The following is a 19,480-nucleotide window of genomic DNA, read 5'->3' as shown; positions in this document are numbered from 1 at the left end:
CTCCTCTGAGAAGAGTCTGACTCCATTTTCTATACACCATCCCAGTAGGTAGCTGTGGATAGCAAGAAGGTTTCTCCTGAATCATCTTCCCTCCACTTCTCTCAGCCTCTCCTCACATGACACTTCACATACATACTTCACCACTTACCTGCTTCCGCACCCTAAGTCCTGGAGGCCTTCTGCTTGACTCAAGTCAATATGTCATTTTTACATGGGGAGAGGGGGCCAAAACGTGACACAAAGGTGGCTGCAAAAGGTTCCCTGCCTCCTTTTGCTGTTAATGGACTTGTGGAAGCTCTTCTCATTGCCTTAGGTCTCCCAGGTTAGCAATCTCTACCTCAGCACGAGTCACAGACTCTAAAATAAGCTTTACTTTGCAACACAGCTTGTCTTTTGGTCACTTGGGTATTTTCCCTACTTGATCAGATTTCAGAATAATAGAATCCAGTTCAGAATCTCTGCCCTAATACTAGCTCTTGATATGTTGAAGAGAGTTTGGAGGTACATGTGTTCTTCTGGAAGCTAGAAAGCAGGGATTGCTAGAAAAACCACCCAGCGGAGGATCCCCACACAGATTAAGAAATTTGCTCCCACAGGAGAAGGACCAACGCCATTCTTATGTGCATCAAACTCATCTCAGTCCCAGTATTATCTTCTTCCATCTCTCCCCAATCCAGCCACCAACTACCAAACTATTTACAGAGCAGACACAGTCAGATGCAGTGCAACCCTCAGAATTTTGATTGAAGAGGATCAGTTATGCTGTCATTATGTTTTCAAGATTTCTTTGCATCTCTGATATCCGGAAAAAAAAATAATTATCTTTTACGAACACTGAGTTTCTAACCTTAGAGCCTGACTTCAGAAACCGGGATCATTGGCTTAAAATTAACTCAAGCTGTCCTGTAGAAGCTATTTTTAACAAGTGAATGAAAGGGAATAAAAATAAGACTGCATATTTTAATAGACCTAACACACGTCAGAAATTCTAATCCCCTTATACTCTCCTTAGCTGAGAATATGTTCTAATTGCACATATGAAAGAAAGCAAAAACCATACCTTTTATTGCACCCACAATATTTTGGTCTAGTCCTTTCCGGTTGTCATTGAGGCCTCTTTTCCTTTTGCCATTTGGTAAAGAGTTAGCCAAAGTCTTGTCATCAAAAAATGCACAGACCAGCTTCCTAAAGAGCAGACTTCCTGAGCGAGTATAGTTTGATAATATAGAGTCCAGCTGAGATTTCGGCATGAAGACGTCAAAACCTTCTGCAAGTTGCACTTCTGGCTACCAAAAGAATACAAATGTTTTAATTAAACAAGCATTCAAAGACATTATTTCACTTCAATCATGCATGTGGTGAGACTTTACAATCACTTAATCAAACCATGAATTTTTTTGCAGCTATTCACTACCACAGCAGCCTACTTCATTGAAATCAAACCCCATCAGTGAACAAGCACCTTAAAAGGCAAATCAAATAATCATACTCATGTCTAGCCACTGGAATAGTTAACAATTACTGACATTATTTCCAGGCGTGCAGCTAACAAAGAAAAGAGATACCTTTCAATATTGGATAATAATGACAAACCAGAGGATCATCCCAGAGCAATACTCCTTTGTGATGCTTTTTGGACATTTACCTAACCATTTTATGGACTTGTTTCACTGCCAAATGATGTGAATGAGCATGCTCTGGGGCAGCCAGGCATTTCCAAGAAGCACAAATGCAGGGCTACCGGCCCATTCCACATGGTTTCCCAAGAGGGCTTCCAGCAGAGATACAGCCCATGTGAGTAGAAGTAGATGATGAGTTTGAGGTTGCTCTTGGAATCAGCACTTACTGATCGTTCATTTCTCCCTCCTTTTCATATTCCCAAAATTCATCCGTAGAAGAGGATGATGTTAGATAGCTTATTTCAGCACAAAAAAACGTCAGTGGTAAATCACAGGGATTTATGCAACTGCTAGAAAGTGATACAGAGGGATAGAAACAAAACAAAATCATCCTGCATTTCACAAGAGTCCTGTTTCAAGTACACTGTGGGCCAAAGCAGACAAAGGCCTTCAAGGAAGTCCCCTTACTAAGAGTCTTTTTGCTGCCCCTGCCTGTACATATCAGAAATTACATGAACAATTTTTGCAGTATTTTCTGTGGCTACCACACAGTGCTTAAACAATATATCTGTATGGAATAATTATGTATCTATAAGGAGGATACGTCATGAATAAACTAAAATTTTTAATATATTATCTGTAAGTTGGCAAGGGAGGAAAAGAACCAGTGGCCAATGACGTGAGAAAATAAGCTAACGTTACAGTCTTGCTCCTAATAACTTGCTCTTTTTTTTCCCCTTACATGAAAATATATCCACCAGTGATGGTGAATTTTCAAAGATGTTTACAGAGCAAGAGCAAATGCCATCTTCCATCAAATCACCTGCAAATGTCTTGAGTCTAGACAGAAGAAAGGGCTGCCAGTCTCAGAAGGATTTGGCTGTGTAACTCTTTTCCCAGGGATTTTTAAAAACCAGTATCAAGAGAGTTACAGCAAGCAGAATATTTTCAAAGCATATATTATCACTGGGTATGTATACGCATTGTGCGATAAAACTGAAGATTACAATGCTTTGAGAAGCCAGGATGATGAATCTTAAAATATGCAGATAGCAATAATAATAAAAAAAAATAAATCTAAAAAGCATATAAGTTTGTCAGCTTGTTCTGGATGAAAAGTTGTTTTTTACCTTGAGAACTTTCAAAATGCTGGATCCAGCAAAACAGTCAGTTACTTTATTTGACATTTGACAATCTTCTGATGTAGGTGGGTTTTTAATATGTTACTTCTAAACTTTCTGGTGACAGAAAAGATTTTCAAAAGTAAATAAACGTGGGCCAAGTTTACAACTTGGGAAAAATTCTACTTCATGTTAATCAAAAACCAGAATGTCATTGTCATGATGATGAAGGTATCTTGTCCTATTCTGTTACTTGGGTCTTTGGTTTTATAATAGCAATCTAAGATGACCTCGATGATGCAAGATGCCTAGGGCAGACAAATCATCTTCACTAATACAGCTGTAAAATACATTTCAAACCTTACCAATGCACCAGCATGGAAGACTCAATATTATTTTAGTTTTGACTATTTTATTCTTAATATAGGAACCAATTTGTGTATCGGTGAAATAATTTGAAGGCAAAATGCTGATTTATTCTTGCTTTTCTTTAGTAGTAAACTATTCTTCAATCAGAGATAATCAGTACTTAACTGAACTTTATGATCACTTTGAATGCAATTTCTCAAAAGTAAAAGCATTTGTTAGTAGATAATGAACATGGCATAAAGAACTGGTGGGTAAACTATTTCTGTACAATAAAATAAGTAAGACCTGAATGCCAAAGGCTTTTGCTGTGCTAAAATTAACAGGCTGTGAATTAGATTTAATCCTAGACATTTTAGTAGGTTGTACTACATAGATTAGAAATGATTAGGTTATAGATGAAATATTAACAGTAAAATAAACACAGGAAAATTTAACTAAGAGTAACATTATAAAATTTAAAAAGCAGGTTATCCAATTCACGGGCCAGATTAAGAGTTGGTCTCACAAAGACTTTTTCTACCTCCATAAGTAGCAGTATTTAATCTCAGGAAATCTGAACTAATTGCACTGGTTTTGGTAGCCCAAATTTTATACACATTAATCTGAGATTTTTCTGAAAGTTCAATAGATGTTGGCAAAATAACAGTGGCGGCAGTCCTGGCGTATGACACAGCATACACTACAGACAACTTGTGCAATATTCTCAAGGGAACATTTATTTATGGTGCTGCGTAAAATGTCTTTCAGTTTTTTTAGGCACTCAGACAGACATGCTGGTCGTGAGCACACTAGAGATGCTTATGAATAAATGGAAAAAGATAATAACGCCATTCATTCCGAAAGAAGTGACTTTCTTTAGTCTTCTCAAAATGTTTAAAGTCACATTTTATTTTTGTTGTTAAATGTATCTATTTTCAGAACTCAACTGTTTTCTTTCCAAAGACAAAACAAAATCAATTTGTTTGTCTCAGGATTCTGGCTCTGCAAATTTAGCCAAACAACTACTGTGGCAAGCAGGGGCCAAAGCATGGAAGGGCAGATGAGGACTTGATTTATGAGCCACATGTTTTCTCTTCTGTTTTTTCTTAGGTCAAATTGGCACCTATGAAGAATTGTGTCCAGTGATGGAACGCATTCATAAAGCCAAATTAAATTCCATCGCAAGCACAAAACTGTTTTCAAAATCATGTTTCAAGCTGAAAAGAGTGCCATAAGCAAAGAAAAATTATAAGCACAAATTGTGTACTGGAGATAAATTACCAGTCCCTCCCCAAACCATTCCCTCAAATGTTATTAAGCATAATACTACAAAAGGAAAACCTCTGAAAAAACATCAAACTAGCTACTCTGTATCACTACACCGACTCTGTGGCATGAGACAGCAATCTAATTAGTGGTGTGGCTTGCATCTATATAACTGAATTACCATGATTGCTCTTTTTTATTATTAGTTCCCACTTCCAGAAAGGTAGAATATTATCTGCTGCATTGTTTTCATTTATGCTTATTGATACTGAATTTAATTATGTTTTTCTAGCTCCTAGTACTTAGGATATTGGAAACTGCCTGCTCAAAATTAAAAATGTATTAGAGAAATTAATGATCAGTTTACTCACCAGTGAACTGGTTCAGATGACATCTATTTGGTCATTAAACAAAGCCAATCAGCCGCCAGATACATGAAATTTCTACTTATGTGTACATGTTACATGAATCAAGAAAACACGCTTATTGCAATTTTACACGTGAAAAGTACATATTTTTAGAGTGGTCAATTTTGGTCCTTTTAGTCACACTGACATCATCAACAGCGTCAGCGCCCTCAACCAGCAACCACAGTGATGAAGACCAAATGACCCAATTCAACAGACTGAGGTATGAACTTTATAGAGGTGAGGAGTCCCCTGAAGCCAGTGGGACCAGCCAAGCATGAAACACAGCACCTAAATACACCTTGGCAGGATAAGGGCATACGTGTGGACTATGTGCGCTCATCAGCAAGTGGCAGGGTTGTGAATGGTTTATACATGCAGCACTTTTCATAGCTGCTGATCTCGCGGTGGCTTTTGGCAACAGGAGAGATGAAGAACAAGTTTCCACTGCAAGCTCAAACAACAGGCAGCCTTGAACTCAAGGGAAAACTACAACTCGTGAAAGTTGGAAAAAAAAAAAAAACACAAAACTTTTTAATCAACACTCAGTTGAAAAAAACCCAAAACAAACAACCAAAAACTTTCTATCAGCACTCCCCCAGTTTAACCCCTACTGTCTCCATTCAACCCTACCCAAGATTTGCTTGTTTATTCTAACAAAAAGTGGGAACACACGTCAACCTGACTTGAGTACTGATTCTCCTGAATAAGTTAGTCCTTTAAAATCCTGTGATCCCATGTATTAAAATATTAACTTACATCTGATGAAGCCGATTCAAGGATAATTCCAAATCCTGAAACAGGGGTTTCTGGTTTTAGGGGGAGGTCAACTGCTTGCAGACTCGATCGTTCCGAGTTTGCTGATAGCTTCTTTTCATTCTCTGCAGAGTTGGGTTTCTTATTCATAGTAATTGGTTCAACAGTTTTGAGGGGCAGTTTTTTCTTTTTATTTCTCTTCCTTGATATTGTTGACTTTTGTGCACAAATCAGAGGAACAGGAGGCTGCTGTCTGTTTTGAGTCCCAACTGAATGAAAGAAAGCAATTAATTAAATGTATAGACAAAAGAACATGCATAACCATGCAGATGCACCATTAAACTACTGACATACTGAACTTATCTTCTGGATAGTGGTATGGTTTTCAAGGCTGTTTGTGCATGTGAAACAGTTACATTTTATCACCTTTGCATAATTTTCCAATCTGTACAATGGGGATAATGACACTGAGCTCCACTGTGAGGTTTTTCAAGACATACTGATGAACAGCATTTTAGGAAAATTAGGAATATGTGGTTCTTTTTTCTAGTGACCAATGGATGGCTGGTGACACGAAGGACTTAAGTAACACTTGATTTGTATACCCTCTTGAATGACTGAGAATCACATTGTCTTTGAGCATCTTTTCCTGATAAAGTAAGATAATACAAGTGCTAATGCAATTACAGTTATTTTTATGAACGTAGTCACCAAGTTAATTAGCTCAGCAAGAACATTTCAAGTACCATTATGCCAAGAATGAGTGAAAATACTATTCAATAGTTTAATTTCTGGGAAAAAAAGTAACCCAAAGTTGCATCAGTCTGTTTTGCTTAGATAGAGAAACTGAGAGTTCATGTGTTACCTCCGAAAACTAAGAGATCATATTTTATATTTATCAATATTTTTCATTTTCCAGTATCCACAATCATTTTTATAAATCAAGGCACCAATCCTGAACTTGTATCAATGTGAGCAAGTCCTCCAGTAGAATGCTATGCAGATACAATTATGTGTCTGGATGAATCAGTAAGATCAAGGTCAAAACAAAAAAAGCCAAAAGTGCTACACATGCAAATCAAACTCATTCAAGCTACAAGTGAATGACAAATAGTCCTCATCTACAAAGCTTCAGGAAAAAAACAAACCTCAGAATACTGTTTATTAAAAGATTTCTGGGATATTTCATTTCTGGCAAGGATTTACATGACTGTAATTTGTAGTTTATCATTTAGACAGAAGGGTGTTTGAATACTAAAATAAGTTATTACACTTTCACTTATACGTTTGCATTTTAGGCTTTCTTTTAGCAACAGAAATGCCAAATGATGATTTTTTTTCTCTGCAAAACCATCATTTCATGCCTACCAGAAAATATGAACTATTCTCAGTGAATCAAGAGATTCACTAATTAACAAGGTACTTATACTGTAGATACATAATACATAAGAAATGTTCCTGCTATCGAGGAGCCAGCTCTTCTGGCATAAACCCCCGTTCTGTAACTCTCATCCACAAGCCATTTTAAATCATGCATGTAATTTCAACGAAATCGGTGCAACTGTGTAAAGAATTCCCTGTTCCATCAAAGACTGTAAAACTGGTCCTTCAGGTAACTGGTCCTTCCTTTGTAAATTGATGACTTTTAGAAAAGCATTTTTATGTGTATCAACTGATATTACAAAACCTGTCTGATCCTTCCCATCGCTCACTCAAGTGTTATATGCCATGGAGACAAGGAGTTTAGTCAGCCCTTCACTCCACCCATATTTCAGTTAATTACTGAACACTCCCTTTACTTACAGAGGTCTTATCCAGCCACTCTAAGAGAAAAACCTCCACGGCTCCACTCCCCATCACACCGGATGGGCAAATCAACCAACAAAATCTCCAACTCCTCATTAGTATTAACACTACTTTCTAGGAAGCACGGAGGCTGCAGCTTCACAGCAGCCTACGACAACCTACCTAACTCCTAGCTGCCATGGTCTCATTATCTTGCTGGCTCTAGTGCTCTCCTGGCTCTGCACTGTTCTATTTCAGCTTCTAGCCTAGCAGAAAACTAGACTCAGTAGTTTTCCCCAATGAACAGATTATTGCTGGTTCAGCCAGTAGAAAGAACTAGTAAACCAGCCTGGAGAAGGGTGGAGGCCACAACATGCAGCAGCTAGCTCAGCTGAGGCTACCGCAGAACTGTAACTCAAAAGATTTTTGAATGAAGTGTTATACAATAACTTTAAGTGCCCTTCCATTTTTTTTTTTTTTTTTTTTTTTTTTTTTTTTTAATGCCTAAGATCAGTGAACTGGTAAGGTGAAAACAGGCAAAGTAGCATTTTGCACCTCTGAAGGAATAGACCGTGAACACAAACTGGGGGTGGTTATGGCATACCGGCCTACCCACTCAGCTACCATTACTAGAGTATCTAAACTCAGCTTCCATTACTAGAGTATCTAATCACATTAGTTTTGGTTTTTTTTTAAATTAGCTTCAAAAGATTCCTACAAGATAATAGTCCATGTTACAGGTATGGATCCAAGAAGTAAAAATTATATTTCCAAGAAGCCTGTGAAAATTTTACTTTGAACCATGTGTCAAGAGAGCAGGAAACAGACCAGGTTTTCCTGAGTCTCCACATCAATTTCTGTCTTAACAGACCATTGTGCCTAACAAGATCACAGAATTATAGAATAGTTTGGGCTGGAAGGGTCTTCTAGTCCAACACCCCTGCATGAGCAGGGCTATCTTCAACTAGATGCCTGTCATGAATAAGCATATATGGGACCAATCATTATACCTGCTTGGATCTGCATCAATTTTCTCATGGTCTTGAGCTCTTGAAGAATAGCCTGTAGGGTTGACTGGCAATTACACGTACAGCAGTTTGGTCCAATTGATGAATTCACTATTGGGATTTCACCTGAGAGGAACAAAATGGGGGAGAGACGATGTAACCCACACAAAAAGACCCAAACAACAATTACCAGCAAGCATTTGAAACTATTGTCAATCTACCTGATCACGAAAATAGATCCAAAGTAAGAAAGCAAATAATTTTTCAACATGGTCTCTTTTAAGAGGAAGGGACCACTGGTTTTTATCCAATTACTAGTATGTGCAATTATATACAGTAGGGGATGCAATGTTACATGGGTTGAAGAAGACTGCTCAGAGCACGAATACAATGCACTCTTCACAGCAGGGCTCTCTATTGTCAGGCTAGTTCATCCTGAATAACAATAGCACCAAACCTCATTATAAACATACTCACTTTATCACACACACAAAAAAAAGCCCATCTCCCGGAACAGTCTTACAAAGAATGAAGACAGTCTGTGTAATAAAGGTTTATACTGTACATTAAATGAGGGCTTAAGAACTTTTAAACTGCTTGAATGTTACATGTGATTCTTTACTATATGAAGAATTGAAAATGAGAATAAAATACCCTATTTGGAGAAAAAAAAAAACCAAAACACCAAACAGGATGGAAAAGTACCACCAGCAAGGAAAACTTTCAAATCTCCTCTTCTGTTTGCTATGGTGGGATTGTTTTCTATGGCATGTTTTCCAGCACTGTGACCTACAAGATGGGTTCTCCATAGTTTCCCTTTGAAAATATACTAGTTCAACAGATTCCTCTTTTCTAGTAATTCTTACTAGTGTTTAACTGAATTTACATACTTCTAGTTCTAGACCTTAGCAGTGCTCTTATTACTGCTTTGCTTTCCATAAGTTTTGCATCATAGGTCCTGAATTAGGGCAGGCTGTAACAGCTGAGAGATTTCAAGCTTTACCTGAACAGTTGTAACCTGCACTTTAGTTTAAAATAGCTGTACCCCTAGCAAATATAAACACTGCAAATAAAAAATTTAAAAATTCAGCAGAACGCCTAGCAGTATATGCTTGAAACTGAAGCCAGATGGGATGTACCCCCCTTCATTTTAAAATGTGCTTAGTCACTTAAATTGATGGCTATTTTACTGCTCATCAAAACATGCAAGAGGAGGGATGATCATTTTACGGAGATAGGTACAAACGGATCTAACAAAAATCATGTTGCTTGCTGTCACATGTGGTGGACTTCAGAGAGTGTATATCCCTTTTTCTTCCATAGCCTGACAGTTATCAGGTGCCCTTTAATCATTACCTAGCTAAAGTGAACATAAGCAACTCATTTAATCTTTGCTCATAAATCCTCCCATTTTTCATCATTACTTTTGCTTTCCTCTGAAGCCAAACCAGTTTATTAATATCTTTTTAGGTTTGGTTTGTGTTCTTTCATCAGAGCTCCCTGATGTCAGACCCACACAGATCCCCTGACTTCAATCATTTGAAATGGCTGATAATCTGGCCACCGCTAAATCGCTCCCACCCTTTCCTAGTTCTTCCAATGTGTCACTTCATCCTCAAATCTCCCTTTCCAGGCACTTGTTCTCTATCTCCTTCCATTCAGACCTTCAGCTCTGAAGCAACATCTATGAGACTTGAGCAAACTGGTGGTCATTCTCCCAAAAGTGAGCTACTTGTGAAGCTAAACTGATGTGTCACTTAAAGATTGCTGACATCTTTTGGGTGTTGCTCTCCTCCTTTCCTCAGACATTTAGATTGTCCACACTAAAGCAGTTACAAATTTTGGTATTTTAAAATATTACCCATGGACAAAACCTGTTAATACTACATTAAAATAAATGGAGTAGTTTAAGAAACTTTGCAAATCTAGCAAATATGAATGCAATAGTTCCACCAGCTTATTCTCTCCAAGGTTTCAGATATAAATAAAACAGATTTTTAAAAGTAAAAAGCGATCTGGAAAACAAGCTGAAATTCTCAAATTAAACTAAAAAGAGGTTACTGACTCAGCAGGACTCTGCCTGGTTTAATCTCACCCTTCCCTTGTACGCTGCCTATACACTGTCATTCCTTGGGGCATGGATGGGATTTTATCTTTTCAATGGTCCATAAAGTGCTTAGGCCATTGTTACAGGTACAGGGGGAAAAAAAATAATGTTATCTTTAGCTTTGCAGCAGATTACTCAGAATCCCTCAACTTGGCTCCACTGATACCCTTTACCTATCTGTTAAATGTAGACTTTCAAGTAGATGAGGTTTAAGACTACTTAGAATTTAATAGCATCAGCATAGCTTCATACCTGTCAGTAAGACAAACAGGTACCCCTGAAATGGAGTTCCAGGAAATTAGGAGTTTTATTAATAGAAGACAAATACATAGTAAGAATATCCTTCCTCCAGTGCTTTCTCAGTTGTTTTATGCTAATAAGCTCAGAATAAAGTCTGTCCTCTCTCTTGATCAGAATCTAATATTCTAGTGGGCTTCTGGAAATAATATCTGAAAGACTACTGTGGGAGACAGGGCTGGTGGCTATTGTTTCCTTCTTAGCAAAGACTCTACATCGTGATGAATTGCATGTGAAAACTTGGACAAATTGTATCAGCAAATACCTGTACATCTTTCCTATTGCAATATAACATGTTTCTAATGAAAGTACGCAGGCACACAGGCTCCTGATGGAAAACCAAAGGGTCTATTTTCCCATTGAGGCATGGGGGATTTACATTATAATCCCCATTAGCATTGATAGAAATTACCCATGTAAATCTACCATAGGTACTGGAAATGGGAAAAGAGACCACCAATATTTCAAATCAAAGCAGGGTTCTACTGACTTCATACATATTCATGAGGGTTTTTTATTTTCTTTCTATCCTCCCTCCTCTGATCAGTTACTGTGTTGTAAGAAACATCTTGTAGAGTGTTCTCAGTCATTGTTCCAAACACTATCTTTATCATTTTTAGAGGACAAAAGCAACCCTTTTCAACTTGTTATAAATCATTTTTTAATTTTAAAAAGAGAACAGACTTTTTATTTTTATGAAGGAGTCTTTAAAGAGCCATCTCCCTCTCTTTTGGAAGCTAGCCAGCAGGCAAATTTGATACCAGCTTCCATGATTGAGAGAAGGATATGACACAAATACATTAGTTCCTTCCCTGTGTGAAGCAGCGAGTAGCCCAGGACAGTGGTTCTTACAGCTGGGTCTGCTGAGAGTGAATTCACCTGGAGTAACATTGCTACTACAAGTTTATATTTGAAAAGCGTGCACATGCAATGCATTAAAAATGATCTTGACACAACCAACAAACAATTCAGCTGCTGCATCACTGCTGGATTTGCTACAGAACAAAAGAAACAAAACTAAAATGTTTGAGACAGACTCTGTGATTTGTTGCCTCTCACAGGGTACACATGCTACTCAATGTTTGTAGCCCCAAGAGGCTTCCACTAAATGCAGTGGGTCACAGATGTCTACCTACCATCTTGACTTGTCGAATTGCTGCTTTAAAACGGGTTTGGAATAAATTACTTTGCTTTTCAAGTATGTTCCTACTCTTCCCTCTGTTGCAGCAATGCCTAGGATCCCCCTATTCCCCCTTTTCTCTCTTCATCTGTTTTTGCCAATACCTTTTTCATGACTGCTGACTGCTTTGTATACCAGCACCTGTTAAACATCCATTCCAGCCTCTACTTGAGCCAGATTTACCATGCCGATAGATAACTATACTAGTCAGATGGACTTAGCATCCCTATTATATTCAACATCTCCCCAGTGATGACCCAGGCCTGAGAGCACTAGGTAATGAGCTTACCTCTTACCTGAAGAGTTTTGGTCTGCTGAGTTTAAACACCATGGCAAGTACCAAGGAGTAGTATCTCCCTTGGGGTATTGTTCAGTATTTCTACACCCAGCTTTTAAGGACTTTGTCCATCCCCTGAATCTAAAATATTGATGATCAGGCTCCCAATGCAAGGGACGGGGGGAAACCACAGTGGTTGCCCAGAAGAGCTGTGTGCTGAGTGAGGAGCAGTTTCAGAGCTTGCTCACAGCTCAGAAATGCATCAGGAGTTTCCCTTTCCTAGCTTTAGAGCCAAAGCAGCGAAACTGTCCAGCACTGGAGGCAAACACCTCTAACCAAAGGATCATCTTTTCAAAGGTGGCCAGCAGAGAGGGCCCACACCCATCTTTATGTAATAATTTAAAAGACTGCATTCCTTTCTGCAGCAGGACAGCTGAAGAGGGAGGGGTGGAAGGTGCCTCCTGGTACACTTTGCCAAGAGCTGGGAGCCTGAGCATTCCTCCTGTCCAGCCCAGGAGGTCACTCAACCCAATCCTTCTACTGTCTCACAGACCATTCTAACCCGTAAAAGATCCTAAGTCAGCTGAACCTTTCCTCCTCATACAAAAAATTAAAGCGCTGACATTTTCTTGCATATGGGGCCAAATCCTGTCAACATGTTTTAGCTCACATGCTGAATCAGGCCCCTGAGGGGACAGAGGTGCTGCTCCACCTACCTTCTGGATGCAGGAACTAGGCACCTAATCTGTGCAGGCTTGGGCACTTCTGTGCATGCAGAGAACTGTCCCTGACAGTGCCCAGGGACTCTCAGGGCAAAGAGGGAGATTTCTGATGAGTTTGGGGTCCTTCCACATTTAGAAGTTTGTTATGGTGGGATTTTGAAAGCATGGTTTTCGACCTGGATGCTATATCCCTTCAAGTGTTTTCCCCTCTCCCCTGAATCTGCACCTTTAAAGAATTTAAACAACTTTCTTTTGTATTATAAAATAAATAAAACTAGCATGACTTACTGCAACACCTTTCTCGAGCTCAACTGGTACCTCTGTGTGAATCATTGTCTATACAGAGAAACAGTCAATCTAGTAAAACCTAGGGCTGCATGTTTTTTAGTGCAGTGACAGTACTTCCTAAAGGACAGTACTGAGAATAATAATAGTATTTTTCTTTTTAGCTGTTACAAGCAATGAGAACTTGTATGCCTTTAGAGAAGAATACATAGCAGATGCTCCTATTGGGAAGTATGAATACCTTCAGGATCAAGTGGAAACTGATAATGTTTTCAGATGCAATCTCACAACTTCTTATTTTCCAGGATTTAGAACTGAGATACACCTTTAACATATCCCCCTGCCTCTAAATTCAGGGTTGAGTATCAAGAGAAAGAACTTTATGAATTGAATTTAGATCGTTAAAGAAGACCTTCAGGAATCTGGCAGCAAAACCTCCATTCTCTGAGACTTAAAACAACAAGAGAAAAGCGTTTTAAGGGCACACTGCCATCTACTTTAGGTCAGAATTCTCTGCCCGTACAAGATGGACCATGCTCTAGTACACACTGTCCATATGCAGACTCCATCACCTCTTTTCTCCAATGGCCCCACTGGAATAAAAGCCTCAGGCTGTGATAGGATTTTGGACCCAAAGTTCAGCGGTCAGTTATAAGCCTGATACCATCCCCTTATGAAAGTCAGTAGAATCCTGCTCCGCAAGTGGTGTCACAACAGTGCTACATTACTCATTGCAAAGAGGAGTGGTAGAGGTTGACATTTAATTACTGATGAATTTAATAACAATGGCAAAAGCTGTTTTAATAAGTACTGTATAGAAATTAAGCCTGTAACAGCACTGGGTAATTCTGTCCTATCACCAGGAATCCATTTTAAAAGCTAAGACAGAGGGTAGCAGAATGCACCATGCCCGCTTTCTCACGTTTTCAAAGTGATAACTATGTGGTCATTTTGTAGACTCTGAACTATAACTGCTTTCAGTGCAGCGGTACAATAAATCATCACAACAAAGGCAGAAATTTAGTACAGTACGAGGAAAAAAAAAAGTTACTTTTCTCAGTATCTAATGCAGATCATACCATTGGATGCCATGGTTCGCGTTTGATTTTGGAACGTTTTGGATCGAGTTCCATATTGCCCTGAAAAATGGCTAGCTTGGGGTGATAATTCATTCCATGCACCGCTCTGTGAAGGATGAAGGCTCGCCTGGGACTCTGCAGGGGAATTCAGGTGCTGGGCCCAGGCTAAGTCTAAATCTTGGGGCTCTTCCTTCAGTTTTTCTCCTTCTTTGCCAACTCGTTGATAGATTCTTCCAGTGCTGTCATTCAGTAATCTTCTCATCCCTGTAATTTGTTTTTTAATTTCCCGGCTTTCATCTCCTAATGAAAACAGAGCCACAGTTACCACTGTAAATTAGCAAAAACGGTAATGGGTAGAGATTAGCGATTTTAGATGCCAATAAGAGTTGGAGTACAAAAATAAATATATAAAGACAAGGAAGAAAAGAGATGGTTGAGCAGTCATTGGTATGTACCAGGCTATGCTTTAACACAGAGATGGCTGACATCTCTCATAGCTGAAAGACCTGCTGAACTTGGCTTTCTTGATGCCGTTTCTAAAGCTTTGATGAGTAAGATTATTTTTCTCCAGAAGGAAATAATAATAGCTACAGCAATTTCAAATAAACTATCCTTTTAAGAGACTGATCCTATTCAGGCATTGACATCAGGGGATATTTTCCCCAAGTAAAGCCTAAAGGATCAGACCCTTCATAGATCAGTTTGCTGTATGCTGAAGGATAGATCCTACAAAGAAAAGACAAACCACAAAAAGCACCACACCACACACACAGAGCAACACTGCATCTATTGATTTTAATGAACAGGATCAGCTCCTTAGTCCACAGAATTTAATAATACTGGATTATACAGGAATAAATTAAAAGAAGCTAATACATGTATAACCGTATATAGCCTAACTGCTGGATGTCTTAAAAATATAGATTATGAAAACAAAATGAAAATATACACAAGAAAAATGTGACTGTTCCAGATAAATTCAGGGCATTTAAATAATAACAATTACATACTTTAATACTCCTGGCACCATTTAAGTATTAATTTTACATATGAAACTGCTGATTGCACAATGAATATATGTGTTTTGGGCAGATAGTAGCTATTTTGCTCGTTAAAGCGTACATTACATTTCACTAGTAATAAGCAAGTGTTCACAGCCCCTCCTGAAATAAGAAGCTTCTATATTTTACCGGTAATAGAAAAATCAAGCATCCTAAGCAAATGGAATAATGAAGATCAAGAAACTGATGAATCAATCTTCCTTTATAGTATACTTAATACAGTAATACTTGGTATCCTCTATTCAATTTACATTCATACTTCCCAAAATAAACCCATTTTTGGCAAAGCGATAGCGCAAAGGAAACTTCAGAAGCAAAAAAGCCAACCCTCCAAAAACCAAGACACAATGTGAATCATCTGTGGTTCACCAAGGTATCTGAAAGTGCGCTAACAACTCCAGGCACATGAACAATTCATCAACTCAACAGCACTATTCAGTTGCCTAAACTTAGGCGCACGTTTGAACAGCTGGATGAACCAGGCAGCTAAGAGAACAGCAACTCCCTCCCCAATATTGGCCAAGTTCAACGTGGTTGGGAACTGCTGCAAGCCTGGCATACCCAGGGACGTGCAGTACTTGAAGAGGGAGTTTTTGCTCTCGGAGGTGAATAAAGCAGAAGGGGAGAAGAGCTGTTCGATCCGCTCCAGCCTCTGCTGAATCAGAGCATCTCCCGCTTGACCTGGCACACCAGTTCCCTGGGCCGGCGCCAGCTGGCTCCAGCCCACCCCAATCCAGCAAGGAGAGTGGGCGGTTTACAAGAAAGCTTCTAGTCCAAACTTAGAAAAATATTTGTCAACCCCGTACGGCGATACTCTAGCACCGCTTCCACTCCAGCTAAAGCGGCGAGGAAAACCCCTCGCAAGGAAGTTCTGCACTGTGTTTATTTTGTTGGCTTGCCTGTGGATGTATGTGCGTGGGTGTGATTTAATTAACAAATCACAGCACCGATTCCTTTAAAATGGCACTTTTTGGCTCCAGTCCAGCCAGGGGTTGACTGTTTGTGGTTCCCAACCTCAAGAGACCGCAAAGTACCGCCGGCCTCCAATTATTGAGATCCTCAGACCTGAACACTGAAGACTGTCCTTCTCCTGTACATGGCTCTATCTGCCCACATCCCAGCTCCAAGAGCTCCCGCCACACAGGAGCGTGAAGCAATCCCTTACCATCGTACCATTTAGCAGTACACAGAGCTCTCAGAGTTTTGTGTTGGCAATTCAGATCTGTATTCAATAGCAAAATATATCTGAGTATCAAAAAAGCTTCCCACCCACCTCCTCCTGCCGGGTGTAGCGACTGCGTGCTACGTGCCTGGTCGGGTGACACATTGTTGGAAAGATTAAATTTCCCTTACCCAATTACATAAAATATTAATGTTAATTGAGCTTATTCAGCCTTGATTCTGATCCCTTGTTCCTTCGTATAGAAGCCTTCCTATACACAGTGACATGAGTATACCTACCTCCAAATAGAAAAAAAAGCCTACATTTATGCTACAACAAACCCTGAACTTGCATCCTACATAAGCATATCTTTGTGTTCAGGTAGCTCCCTACTTAAAAGAGGGAGATATGCTCTTGTAAACTTGTTTGTCAGGTTGGGGGTTTATTGTTGTTGTTGTTTTTATGGATTTTTCTGTTTGTTGTTTTTTTTTTTTTTGTTTTTGTTTTTTTTTTTTGTTGTTGTAGGTGTTTGTTTTGTAAGGAAGGGCATTAAAAACAACAGGCTACAAGCTTGACTTAGTCTTCAGTGCAAGTTTCCATGGCCCCTTTCCCAATTACAACTTTTTACAGCTTTTAATTTATAACTGGCCAGCGACAGCAGCATCCTTCCCAACATAAGCAGAGAGTAGCTGATGTTCCACTGTCTGAATCTGCAGGCAGGTGCAGGTACAATAACAGATTTAACTTCTTGCTCCCTGGTTATCTCATTTGGCTATTAGCTCTAGAGCCCCAATGACAGCATTTTGTGATCAGCTACCCCACTGCTGATGATTTTCACAGATAATAACCATGTAATTTAAAAATGAAAAGTAAAAAAAAGAAAAAAGAAAAAAAAAAAAAAGGAGATGGAGCACAGAGAAAACCTAACAGCTCAAACTACTATGTCCTACAGAAGAGTCACCGTTCCTTTTAAAATCCTGAATAGGATAATCAAGCACAGAAAAAAAAAAAAATCAGTTTATTATGTAACAATCTGCACTACCTATCTGTGAAAAGCCTCCTGAGACAGATGCTGAGTCCTGAGATGAGTGGTGCATATTTCAGCCCCTCCCTGTACCCCTGCACACATCCCAGGGGTCCTCACCCCTCCCGAGGAGATGGAGATGTCTCCAATGGGCAAGCTACAGGTTTTGTCGTTTGGATTCCCCACATAATCCCTTTGGTTTTATCCGAAACCAGTGAAGTGACTTGCAGAACACTACTCAAAATAGATAAGCATGGCAAATCACAGCCCTCTTTAGGAAGTTATATGTAAAGATGATAATAACATCAAAAACATATTAACAATCTTTTAAAATTATCATTATAGTTGTTTCTATGATGGCCCCTTATATAAAATCTATTCCTTACACATGACCTGACTGTAACCTTATAAAGCAAAAAAAAAAAAAAAGGCAAAACAAAGCCCTTTCATAAATACTACATATTAAAGTAATAAAAAGTAATTTCCCCAAAATTAATTTAGAACTCTTTCCTCACTGGAAGTGTGAATAGCATAAAAACTTCCTGCTTTGAAAGTTGCAAAAATGTTAAAGATTACAAATGCACAAATGTAAACCAGAACTGTTCTAGGATGAAGTAGCAGCCACATGATAACTGTGCGCCTGTCTGAAGTAACAGACCTGTAAACAACACCAGTTAACAAAATATTATTGATAATTCATTAGTTCCATTCTTTGCCCCTCCGTGCCTGACCATCTTTTCACTATTAGGCTTATTAAACTTAATATAAATATAGCACACTGCCTACAAACAAGTTATTATACTTCTCCTGAATAATTTGTCTGATACTATCATAGTGATACAAAGAATTATAAAATTATGTGCAACCATACCCATATGTTAAAATATCAATTTTGTTCCACTATTAGAGAAGTGGTAACCACATCTGTCATTAATGTGTGTGTTTTAAAGTGTGTAAGCCAGTGAACAGAGTTGGACAACTGTCTGTATTTGATGTTCCTTTCCTTTAACTTATATAAACCAATAACCACAATGTTCTCTTGGACCAATATTCTGCAGTTAATTTCTTTATTTTTAACATTTATGTTTCTCTTATGTTTTGGGAAATATTAATGAGTAGTTTTGTAGTTTTTTAATACAGTTTTATTTTCTATGAATTACTGTCTGATTTTATGTTGTGTTGCCTTTTGGCAGATGAAACTCCTACAGAAACTTTTCCCTTTTTGGCTGTACAGTTAGGGCTTTTTCCTCCATCAGGCTGCCTGCTCAAGGTACTTCGGAATCTCACAGATTTCCACCTTTGTGTCAAACTAGGTTGAAATTGGCGGATGAGTTCAAAAGCTATCGGGAGGGTCTGAATGGCAGCAAGAGCCAGCCTGGCAAGCACGTGTGAGCTGACAACATTAGCCTGGTTTGTAAGGAGACAAGGCTTCAGAGGTAACAAAAAGCAGAAGTCAGTGTGTATGGCTTGAAAGCTCAGTAACAAACAACAAATAATTGCAACGGGTTATATAAGCAAACATATTAAACACCAGTTTATTAGACACCACTTGAATGCTGCCCTGCCTGGAAGAGGGCCAGCAAAACTCGGCTGCTGTGTTGGAAGATTCTGTACGGGCTAATTCAGAGCAGTTCAAGGAACTGGGAGGCACGTGCACGCAGGGCACATGTCCCTGCTGCGCAGCCAGGCTGAACTCACCAGAACACCTTTTCGAGTGTTACGTGGTATTTCCTTCAAACACAGTTATCCTAGGAGGGAACTGGGCATCCCTTCTCAGCAAAAATGATACCCACATCAAACCGTAACTTTCAAAACTCAAAATATTTTTGCCACTGCCATCTTGTACTGCAAGTGGTCCCAAAATAGAGAATTGTGAAAGTCAGCATGGGGAAAATAGAGGAGCCATGAGCATGATTTCTTATTGGATCAAAGGTTTCCTAAATCACATGGAAAGTTGTTGTGTCTGCTCTGTGGGTA

General features: G+C 39.0%; 1 protein-coding gene across 4 annotated transcripts in view; it reads right to left on the bottom strand.

Moving 5' to 3' along the window:
• BEND7 (BEN domain containing 7) overlaps nt 1-19,480 on the bottom strand; it is a 48,112-nt gene that overhangs the window by 19,083 nt on the left and 9,549 nt on the right. For 2 of the 4 annotated variants that reach the window (XM_042792444.1, XM_042792446.1), the window contains 4 exons: nt 14,257-14,556; nt 8,313-8,435; nt 5,521-5,786; nt 1,061-1,286 (listed from right to left, as the gene is read on the bottom strand). In XM_042792444.1, coding sequence (XP_042648378.1) covers nt 1,061-1,286; nt 5,521-5,786; nt 8,313-8,435; nt 14,257-14,556 — 915 coding nt within the window. Of the gene's footprint in view, nt 1-145; nt 796-1,060; nt 1,287-5,520; nt 5,787-8,312; nt 8,436-14,256; nt 14,557-19,480 lie in introns of those variants that run through there. The other 2 variants (XM_042792445.1, XM_042792447.1) reach the window with 2 other exon arrangements.

This window comes from Tyto alba, unplaced genomic scaffold, assembly GCF_018691265.1.
Source record: "Tyto alba isolate M040663 unplaced genomic scaffold, T.alba_DEE_v4.0 Super-Scaffold_2, whole genome shotgun sequence".
In the NCBI taxonomy this organism is placed as follows: Eukaryota; Metazoa; Chordata; class Aves; order Strigiformes; family Tytonidae; genus Tyto; species Tyto alba.
Note: the sequence above shows the minus strand (reverse complement) of the source record. Positions and strands in the feature narration are given on the sequence as shown.